The sequence below is a fragment of the Melozone crissalis genome, unplaced genomic scaffold, assembly GCF_028551555.1.
Source record: "Melozone crissalis strain CALT ecotype California unplaced genomic scaffold, PUWL_Pcris_2 ptg000018l_1, whole genome shotgun sequence".
NCBI classification, from domain to species: domain Eukaryota; kingdom Metazoa; phylum Chordata; class Aves; order Passeriformes; family Passerellidae; genus Melozone; species Melozone crissalis.
In genome coordinates, this window is record NW_026535796.1 from 3719052 (window position 1) to 3729770 (window position 10719).

General features: G+C 66.5%; 1 protein-coding gene across 2 annotated transcripts; it reads right to left on the reverse strand.

The window, feature by feature from the left end:
- Positions 1-142: 142 nt before the first annotated feature.
- PKP3 (plakophilin 3) lies at positions 143-9276 on the reverse strand. 2 transcript variants are annotated; one of them, XM_054275112.1, is made up of 14 exons: positions 9238-9276; positions 6311-6491; positions 5245-5321; positions 4423-5129; positions 3924-4047; positions 3577-3781; positions 3219-3393; positions 2953-3070; positions 2555-2722; positions 2037-2222; positions 1677-1830; positions 1278-1470; positions 814-901; positions 143-554 (listed from the first exon to the last, which is right to left on the reverse strand). In XM_054275112.1, exons 1-14 carry the CDS (start codon positions 9274-9276, stop codon positions 519-521), a joined length of 2451 nt encoding a protein of 816 aa, XP_054131087.1. In that variant the 3' UTR covers positions 143-518. The 2 variants fall into 2 exon arrangements, with proteins under 2 accessions (XP_054131087.1, XP_054131086.1); XM_054275111.1 differs by lacking the exon at positions 9238-9276 and having other exon boundaries at positions 6311-6533.
- Positions 9277-10719: the final 1443 nt, after the last annotated feature.

Here is a 10719-nt window from a genome sequence, read left to right on the forward strand (position 1 = left end):
AAACTGTGGGAAGCCACCTCAGAGCCCTCCAAGCCCCCAAGCCATGCAAAGCTTCATCCCCCCCCAGCCAGGGCAGAACTCTGGCACAGGGCACGGACAGCCCCGGCCCCGCAGCTCAGGGAGCTGGGATGAAGCTCCCCCAGAAGCCCCCTTGCCCCAGAATCGCTCTACAGGAGCCTTCCCAGCTCCCTACAGCTCGTGCTCCCCTGTCAAGCCAGGACAAGCCAAGTTTTGCAGACAGCTGCCTGAGCGTGGGGAGAGCCCCCAAGGGGTGCCATGGGGCAGCCCCCTCCTAACTGGGGCCCCACAGCAGAGCCAAAAGCAGCTGCTGGGTTTAAGGCTGGGCAGGAGGGAGGACGAGTGTCCCCCAGCCAGGGAAGGGGACCCAGCAGAGGGGGGAGGCATGTGGGACGTAGGGATTAGGCTACAGAGTGGGGGTCTGGCAGCGAGCAGCCTCCCCACGGCATGGCTGGCAGCACGGAGCATCCCAGCGAGGCATTCCAGCTCCCAGGGTGTCCTCACAGGCTGAGGAAGTCCTCCTTCCGGTAGCCCTTCTGCAAGGAGACAGCCCCATCAGGCACAGGGAGCCGCTGTGCTCCGGCACTGATGGTCCACAGTGTCCCCACGCCACCCAGAGCACAGGGACAACACTCTGGGATGGCCCCACACCTGGAGAAAAGCAGGTGTGGAGTGGGGGCCCACCATATCCTGGGAAGCATTTGGGTGGTGAGGCTCTCCAGGATGAATCTCCTTGGCCTTGGTTCCCTAGGGATCCCCCCACTGGCAGCAGGGGGCTCTGGAATGGGTACGTACCATCTTGAAGTCCCGGTGGAGCTTGGCGTACTGCCACATGTTTCCCAGGAGGCTGGCGGCAGCGCGGGAGGACTTCTCGTTGTCCGAGCTGGGAAAGGGACAGGATGCCATGATGTTTTGGGGACCACTGAGCATGGGACAGCTCAAGGACACCACGCCAGAGGGGTCTGGAGGGATTTGGGGCTTGGTGAGAGTGGGGAGAGGCAGGAGGTGAATGGCTGGATCCCACAAAAACAGGCAGGAATAGGGAGAGGTTCCCTGATGGGAAAAGGCAGCTATGGTGATGGTGGGGTATCCTTAGGGGGTGACAAAGGGCTGGCAGGTGGCCACAAGGCCACTCTGAGCTAGTGTGGGGACTCCCAACACCAAGGCTTGGGGAGGGAAACTTGTGACCCTCTTCCACTGTGTGGGAGCAGGGAGGGAGAGGAGAGCAGGACAGGAGGCCGGGCGTGAGCAGCTCCCACCTGTCCCGTCGCTTCTTGATGAAGAAGAGCTTCCTGAGGCCGTCGAAGTAGACGATGTCGCGGGCGGCCATGGGGCTCTCCACCACCAGGTTGTTGAGCACGGCGATGATGTTCACAATGACATCGGCGGGCGGGGCCTTGTCCCCGACACTCCCCGGCAGCTTCTCGATCAGGTGGCTGACCACCTTGGTGGCTGTGGGCAAAGGGAACATCAGGGCTGGTGGCCAGAGCTGGAGGGACAGAGCCACGTCTGGGAACAGGAGATGGAGCAGCCCGCTGGCTCAGCTGCATGCGGGGATGCAGCAGGCAGGATGGGGTTGGGATGTGGCTGGAGATAACGGGAGGCAAAGGAAAAGGTTGGGAAGCACCCCCCAGCCCTGGCTGACCCCTGGCACTCACACATCTCGTCCTTGTTGCGGGCGTGGCGGGACAAGTTGCGGATGAGGCCGGTGAGGGAGCGCAGCTGGTGGTGGTCAGCAGTGCGGACGCGGTCCAGCACGGGATTCAGGATGCGCTCCTGCTCCAGTGCCAGCCGGCTCAGCACCCCCGCCCACTGCAAGGCAAACATCCCCTTGGAGACCCCACCAGCCTCCTGCTCCTCCTCCTCCCACTCACTGGGAGCAGGTTGGGGTGAGCCCTGCCCAGGTGCCCCCCTCCCACAGGGCTGTGGTAGACAAGCTGTGGTGGGCAGGCTGTGGGACCCCGGTGTCCCCAGGCCATGGTGGGCCGGCTGTGGGATCCCGGTGTCCCCAGGCTCACCCTGCGGTCCCCGGCCGTGATGTTCTGCAGGGCACCTGAGGCTGCCTCTGTCGTGTGCTTGTTGAGCTCGCAGCGCTGCAGCAGCCGGTTGTAGATGCCCACGATCTGCGGGTTCCAGAGCCACTCCATGCCCTTGGGGTCCTTGGAGACCTCCGTGAAGGTGACGATGTCCGCGTTCAGGTAGTGCTGAGGGACAGAGGCATTGTTAGACTCCAGGGATGTCCCCTCCTCATGTCCCTCACTGCCAGTGTTGCCTTTTCCAAACCTGCCTGGCCTGAACTGCTGGGCAGGGAGCTGGCAGGTCACCCTGGCTACATCATGCCCTATAGCATGGAAAAGCAGAGGTTCAGCACCTGATTCACCCCAAACACCTGATTCACCCTCTGCTGAGCTCACCCGTGTGTCCCACCCACCAGCTAAGGCTGGCGTCCACCTCCGCCCTGGCATCACCTCTGCTGCCAGTGCTTCCCAGTGCCAGCCCCACCCCGGTGACAGGGCCAGGATGTGCCCCCACTGACCTCCCGGGCTTTCTTGCTCTGGGGGCTGAAGCAGCCCACCAGCTCCCCTGTCACTGTGCCACCGGCGTTCCTGCGGTGGCCCTCGAGGCGCTGCAGCGAGGACGGGGGCATCTCGTCATACAAGCGGTAGGAGAGGTTGCGCAGGACACAGACCGCATTCTCCACGCTCTGGGGGGCACAGGGGACACGAGGGTGTCATCCCTTGGCCACCTGCAGGGTGTGTCCCGCTGGCACAGGGGCTCTACAGCAGAGTCATGACACTGGGTGTGCCCAGCGAGCCCAGCTGGTGGACTCCAGGAGCTGGACTGGCTCTCCCAGCATCACACCAAGATGTGCCTTTGTACAATGGCGTGGGGGAGCAGCACCACAGCTCCTCTAGGACCACCTTGGGGTCTCACCTTGTCCTCCGACTTCCCCACCTCCAGGGAGCTGTTCACATAGTGGATCATGGAGTCCACCAGCCCGTGGCACTCGCGCATCTTCTGCCGGGTCTGCTGGCTGGCAGAGCTCAGGTTCCTGCATGGGAACAGGGTTTTGTCATGGAGAGAAGGGGATCCCCCACAGCCACCCCTTCCTGAGCCCAAAAACGAGCCTTGCAGACAGTGCTCCTGTCTCTCCCTCGCTCCAAAACTTTGCTCCCAGTGGGAGGAGCTGGAGGAGATACCTGAGGAAGCCTGTGGAGTTATAAAAGATCTCTGCCTCTGAGGGGTTCTGCTGGATGACACCCGAGGCCCCCAGCCCAGAGAGAGGGACCAGGACCAGGTCTGTGAGCTGCTCCAGCGTATCCCGGGCCAGGCGATCCTTCAGGTTGTCACTGGAGGACAGATTCCACAGGATCCCTGCACAGAGGGGGACCCTCAGTACTGGAACAGCTGGAGAGCACATCCACCCCAACTCCCCTCCCCACGGGGGTGGTGACAACCAAGCCAAGGGATCATCCCTGTGGAGCTCCACTCACACCAGGGCAGTAGAGGCCAACCCCAGGGAGGAGGACCCTTTCCCACCCCACCATTGTCCCCAACCTGTGACGTTCTTGCGGAGCTCGTCGTCGGGCTCCCGCAGGGTGCGCATCAGCTCGTAGATGCCGTTCTCCTCCACCAGCGCCAGCTTGTTCTCGGCGTTGTCGTAGATGAGGTTGCGCATGGCGCCGGTGGCGTGGCGCTGCACCTCCTGGTTAGGGCTGTTGAACAGCTTCACCAGCTTGGGCATGGCCTGCAGGCTGCGGGCCTGGGGGACAGCCCAGGGGGTCAGACATGCTGCGTTCCCAGGGCTCCCTCCGGCCCCTGCACCTGCCTGCGGTGTTGGAGGGGCTGGGAAAACCCCTGCTCCCACTGGGAAACCCCCTGCTCCCACTCTTCCAGGGCCTCACCTGCTTCTTGGCGCTGCTGTCGCTGTAGCACTTGTGCTGCAGGTAGGCAGCGCCCAGCACCTGCAGGTTGGGGTCACTGGCGATCAGGTACTTCACTGCCGAGGGCAGGTCGATGTCATCAAACCTGGAACCACAGCCAGATGAGTCCCAGCAGAGCATCCCACAGGACTCTCAAACTCTGCATCCCACCATGTCTCCCATCTCCAAGGAGTCCCACCAACCCATCTATCCCCTTCCCACTGCACTCTGGGCATGGGACTCCATTCCCAGTGGGATGAGCATCATCCTCCTGCCATGTCTCAGGATCTGTCTATGGAGGAGTCAGGATGAAGGATAGGACACACTTGGAGATCAGCCTGTGCAGCAGGCCCAAGCTGCGCCCACCATCCCATCCCTCTTCCCAAATATCCCTTGTGTTTGCCCTCCTCCAGCAGGGTGGGACACACTCCCACCATGGGGACAATGACCAGGACACCCCGGAGCATCCCCCGGCCCTCACCCTCCGGCGTGGTGCCCAAGCAGCGTGCTGTGCCCGTTGTACATCTCCATGGCGCGCGGCTCCCCGAGGTGGTGGCCGGACTCGGCCAGGCTGCGCACGGAGGGGGCGCGGGAGCTGTGCTCCCCCAGCCCCAGGAAGGCGCCGCCGCCTCCCGCGGGCATGGTGCCGAAGGAGCCGGCGCTCAGCCGGGAGCGGTTGTTGCTCTGGAAGCGCTGCAGCGTGCGCATGGCGGGCGCGCGGATGGTGCGGCTCGGCGGGCCCTCGGCGCCGTCCAGCCAGTCGCAGGCGGCCTTGGAGGCCGTGCCGCCGCTCAGCTGCCGCTCGAAGGCGAAGGAGCGGCTGAAGCCGCCGCCGGCCTGGCTCTTGTAGAGCTGCCGGTGCCCCGGCGCGTCCAGCTGCTCCGACAGGACGCTGTAGCGGTCGTCGGCGAGCGGGACGGGCCCGTCGGCCAGGCGCAGGGAGCGCAGCGACAGCGTGTCCAGGTTCTGGCGGCAGCGGAAGTTGCGCTCGTGGAAGGAGCTGGGCCGCGGCGAGGTGGCAGCCGCCTGTGAGGCCGCGTAGCCGGGCACGTACGTGCGGCCCTTGGGCAGGCCCCCGTTGCTGATGGTGGCCATGCGCTTGTGAGGGGTCAGGTCCACGGCCGAGCGCGAGGACCAGCCGCTGCCCCGCAGCGTGCCGAAATCCTTCTTGGCCAGCGGCTGGTACAGCTGCAGCGGGAAAAAATGGAAGGTTAGGAGTCCATCCCTCCAGCAGGGGAGCAGCGAGCTCTCCTCAGCGCATCCGAGGCTGTGGGCAGGGGACAGAGCCCAGGTGGGTACATACCGAGGCCTTGGCATCCACCCCATTGCTCTGGGAGCGGGAGCTGAAGGAGGAGCGCAGGGTCGAGCTGTACTGACCGCCTGCAGGACAGCCACAGAGGAGGCAGAGTGAGCACGGGCAGGGCAGGAAGGGATCGGCAGATCAAAGATCGCCCCAGCTCATCCCAGGGGGATCTGCTGCGGGAGCCGTGGCACCGCAAGCAGAGCTGGGGGGACACAGGGGGGGGAGGAGGCCGCCTTCGCTTGCCCGCTGGCCACGGGGAGCCGAGGTGGCCTCCCCGCCCTGCCCGTGCCCCGACGGCGAGGGCACTAATTGCCACCTTGGCGGGGACGCCGCGGCGCAGCCCGGTCCCCCCTGCCGCGGCTGGATCAGCAGCCCAGGCATCCCCCAGAGCCAGTCCCGGCTCCCCCGCCCTGGGAAGGGCGCCTGGAAGCCCAGAGCCCCCCACGGCACCCCACGCTGCCCATCTGCCCTGCCACCGCCCCAGGGCCGCCGGCGGGACACGACAGGGACGGGACGGGACGGGACAGGGACAGGGACGCCGCCACTGCTGGCGGTGCCAGGAGCGTGACTCACGCCTGGGGCAGCCCTCGGGGTGTCAGAGGGGTCTGTCCCAGCACGGGGGTCCCCAGCGCGGGGGTCGGGCCCAGGGGATCCCGGCGGTGCCGGGCGGGGCGGCAGGGCGGAGGCCGCCGGCGCAGACGTTAAATGGAGGAGCTGGAGCCCGGCCAGCGCCGCCGCTCAGGGCTGGGGGGGCTCTGCCAGGGCGGGAAAATTCTCCCCATGCCAGCCCAAAGCGGGGCGTGGGACCCCAGCAGCGCAAAGGCCTCCAAGGGCAGGTGGGGGCACTGAGGCAGGACCCTGAGTGCGGTAAAAGGAGCCCACGCTGGGGCTGAGCTACCCCCGCTCCCAGCGCTGGAGATGCTCGGGGGCACTGGGGGGACTCGGTCAGGGTGAGGGGCACCCCCCAACCCGCAGGCAGGGTGCACCCAGAGCCCAGTTCCGACCGAGGGGCTCCCACCCCCCATTTCCCACCGCGTGTTCCCAGGGGCTCCGGGGGGTCTCCCACCTCTGGTGCCGTCGGCGAGGTCCTCGGGGCGGGCGGGCGCCTGTCCCCGCAGCATCATGCGGATGCGGACCTGCTCCTGGACACGGGCGCTGCGCAGCCGCTGGGCCTCGGCCGCCTCCCGGCCACGCTCGTCCAGCTGCCGGTCCGAGGGCAAGGCCAGCGAGCAGACGCCGGCCTCGGGCTGCAGGGCCGACAGCAGGAAGGCTGCGTTAGTCTCCTGCATGGTGCCGAGGGGCCGCGGCCAGCCCGGCCGCCCTGCGCAGGTGAGCGGCCGCAGTGGCGGCGTTCCGGCGTTCCCTAGCCGTAGGGAGGCTCCGTCCCGGCCCGTCCGTCCCGCCCCGCCGCCACGCCTCGCCGGGAAAAGGAGGGGGCCCCACCGGGGCCACTGTCACCATTGACAGCGTCGCCATTGTCACCGCCACAGGTGGTGACACCGCCACAGGGGCCACCTCGGGGATGGGGGAGGTGGGTGGTCCAGGAGTCTGGGGGTCCTACCTTGGGAAAAAACAGGATCCCCTCAAACAGTCACCCCCTGACTCCTGGGCAGCTACACAGTGAGCCCCAGATCCCCACAGTGTCTCATTAACGAGCCGAAGACCCCCAGGAAACCCTCCCAGAAGAGCCCTGGGCCCCCACAAAGCTCCCTGTTGATCTCTGCCATTCAACCCCAGACACCCACATTGTTTCTGCAGTGAGCCCTAGAAACTCATATGGTCCCCCAGGAGAGCCCCAGATCCTTGGAGAACCTTCCTGCTGACCTCCAGAGACTCACAGGGCCGTGACACTGAGCCCCAGACCCCTACAATGTCTGTCCAGTGAGCTCAAGACCCCCAGGAAACCTCTGAGGAGAGTGCTCTGGACCCCCATATGACCTCTCTGTCCAGCTCTGGACTCCCAGATTGTCACTCCAGTGAGCCCCAGACCCCCACATGGGCTCCCAGGAGTGTCCCAGACCGCCAGGGAGACCCCTCAACCAGCCCTGACCACAAAACCCCAGGCCACCTCCACAGGGGGACCCCCAGATCACTCAAGGCACTCTCCAGGAGCACTCTGGACCCCAATGTGCCACAGGGGTCCAGCCTGGAGTGGGGGCTCCCTGCAGTAATTCCTGGCCGGGCCCTCCCTGCTTTGCTTTTCAAATCAGCCGGGGAATGAAAGAACAACAATAATAAAAAAGGGGCGGCAGAGCGCCGCGGGCCCGCGGTGACGAACGCGGTGACTCAGGCCCCGCTGCCACCACCACAGGTACTAATTAGCCTCGCCCCACCTGCCGAGCCGCCCCACGGCAGCCAGAGCGGGGACACCCCGTCCCCTCGGCCCGCCGTGCTCGGGGTCAGCTCCCAAATCCCCCCGCTGTCCCCACAGCCCCGGCTCGCGGCTCGTTCCCGACCGAGCTCGGCCGTTCCCAGCCCCTGCTCGGGGTCACGGTGGCTCGGTGTCACCGTGGCTCGGTGTCACCGGCCGGGAGTTTTGGGGTGAGCGTGGGTCTGGCTCTGCGGGCAGCCCTGGCTCAGCGCTTGGCGTCACCGCTGCGGCAGTGACAGCGGCGCTGCGGGCTGGGCCGGGTTTACAACACCCGGCGGTGACACCGTGCGCGCTTCGGTGGCGGGTGAAAAGGGCGGCTGTCCCCGAGGAATGTGCCGCCGTCAGCAGGAGCCGCGGCAGGGGCGGGGTGCCGACAGCTGCGGGACAGCAGTTTGGGGTGACAGTCCCCACAATCCCCTTTGGTGGCACCATCCCCATGTGGCAAGGACCAACGTGGGGGCAACCCATCTCCCCAACTCTGGGGTTTGTGGGAGCCCCCTGTCGCCCAGGGGCCACGCCTGGGCCTTTTGGGGTACAGCACCCAGGAAAGCCCCCGAGGTTCCCCCCTCTTGTCCCAGCGCGGCACCACCCCACGGGCGCACGGGCTTTGGCAGCGCTCGGCGGGCGCTCCCAGCCCTCGGAGCCCGGATGAATCACGGGTTCCCCCCGCAGCGGAGGGGCGGAGGGGGTGGATCGCTCCCTCTGCAAGCCGACACTTGCCCGCCGTGCCCGTGCCAGGATCCCGGGGGATCGGGGCCATCCCAGCAGCCCCCCAGCTCCGGGGGACAGAGGGGCTGCAGGGACAGCCCTGAGCCCACTGGCACCCCCACCTGCCCCCAGCTCTGCCTGCCTCCCAAACCCGCGTTCCCCCAGCATTACACTGCCCAGCAGCTGACAAATGGAAATTTGGGGGTCCGGGGGGATTCAAGGAACGCTTGGAGCAGGAATGGGCAGCGCTTGCCTCATCAAGCAGCTCGTTAATTGGGGAAGGTCGGATAGGAGGGGGGGATAACCAGGGGGCTTAGAAACAGCAAGTCAGCACAAAGAAAACGTTTGAAGCAAAATTGAGGTATTCCCGAGGGGATCCGACCGCAGCTGGAGTGACACGGAGTGAAATTAACCCAATCCGGGGTCCCTAAAGCGGCCGCTGACCACCCCCAGCCTGGAGCCACCTCTGTCACTCCCCCGCGGGGTGACAGAGCCACACTGCCGGGGAGCCCCGGCTCTCGGAGCGCTCCATGCTCTCCCACCCCCCGAGCAGCACCGGGTGCCCGTGTCCCCACGCCCCGGTGCCCCGGGCTGGCCGTGCCCGCGGGGCCGTCGGTGTCGGGGCGGGAGCGGCCGCGGTGGCAGCGCGCAGCCCGGACAGCGCGCACACGTGCCAGGAGCCACGCTGGGGACAGCGAGGCACAGCGAGGGACGGAGCGAGGGAAAAGCCTCCTGGGCAGAGCTGGCCGCTGATGGGCAGCCGCCAGACCCACACGTTGGAGCCCCAGACCCTCAGCACCGCCCCGGGCAGGGGAAGGGGACAGGGTGGGCGGCAGGGCGAGTGACACCGGCTCTGCCCAGGGACCCGCCGTGGGGACAGTGGTGAGGACGGCCGCGGTGGGGACGGCACGTACCTGGCTGGGTGGCCCCGGAGGGCAGCTGTCCTGCAGCATCCTCGGGCAGGCAGGTGCACCCTTGGGTGCTGCGGGGCGCGGGTGGGCGCCGGCGTCTGTGGCGGGCGTGGGGCGTGCGGGCCCGCCCCGCACCTCGCCCAACCAGTCTCCTCGCAGGGCTTTTGCATGGAAGCCGCTCACCTCCCCGCCGAGGCTGCCATCTCGGGGCTCACCGGGGCTCCTCAAAATCCTCAGCACGGCCGGGGGTCCGGGGGGGACAGCCCCCAAGACAGAGCCACGTCTTGGCCACCTTCGTGCTGCTGCAAAGAGTCCCCAGGGATCCCCACCGCCACCACGGCCATGATCCAATGTGTTCTTCCCACCACATCCCCCTGAAAAGCCAGCTCGGGGCACCCATGGGTGTAACAGGGAGGGTTTGGGGGTGTCAGAAGGAGAAGATGGAGGAGAGGCAGAGTTTGGGGGGCACAGACATTGTTTGGGATGCAGGGGACTCCCCTGGTTCGCAGGGAGCGTGTTTGTGTGCGTGGGATGGAGCAGGAGCCCTTTGAAGCCAGATAAGCTGAGAGGGAGCGTTTGAAACGAGCCAAACCAGTTTGGGGGGTCACCACTTAGCTCCTACCACCACTAACCCAGGCCCCCCACCACACCCCACACCCACCAGGGAATGCCAGGAGGGAGCCCCCCAGCAAAGCCCGGTGCAGGGCAGGAGGTGCCAGGACCGTCCCCATGGCCACTGCTGTCACATGTGGGCTGTTGTCAGCCCGGGGGTGTCAGGGGGACCCTCTGCTCCCCTCAGCCTCCACAACCTCCCCTCTCAGGCCCATGGCTGGGGCAGCCCCTCAACGAGTGAACTCCAGGCTGGAGCTCAGCTCCATCGTCCCTGACAAGCCCCGACACCTTCGCAGTGTCCCCGCAGGGCAGGGAGGGCCAGGGCTGATCCTCCACAATGGGGACCTGCCCGCACCCCGCTGTCACCTGGGGCTCCAACACCTGGCCTGGGACAGGCTCCCTGTGGCTCCTGCCATCCCCATGATCCCTGTGCCAACCCGTGGCCACAGCTCAGCCACCACCAGAGAAACAAACCCTCCGGCGCTGCGCTGCTGGCCCTGCCCCAAGCACACACCATCAGCTGGCCCCAAACTGTCCCCAGCACCACTGGGGATGCCACTGCTGGCACCAGCCCGTCCCAGCACCAGCAGCAGCTCTGGATTAGCTGGGGCTGGTGCTAATGGTGGTGGCTTTTGGAGCCCTGGTGGCTGGGAAGCTGCTGGAAAAGCTGTGCCCAAGGCCAGGCAGGTTTTGGGATGGGACTGGTGGCCCGGGGGCCGTGGGCCACCCGCCCTGCCCAGCCACAGAGCAGCTCCCAGCGCAGCGGGCACAGCCCTCACCCACAACAAAGCCTTCCCAAAGTGCTGCAAAAAAACAGGGAGCAGGGCAAGGAGAGGGGAGAAACAGCTCCTGCCTGCCAGGACCATCCCTTCC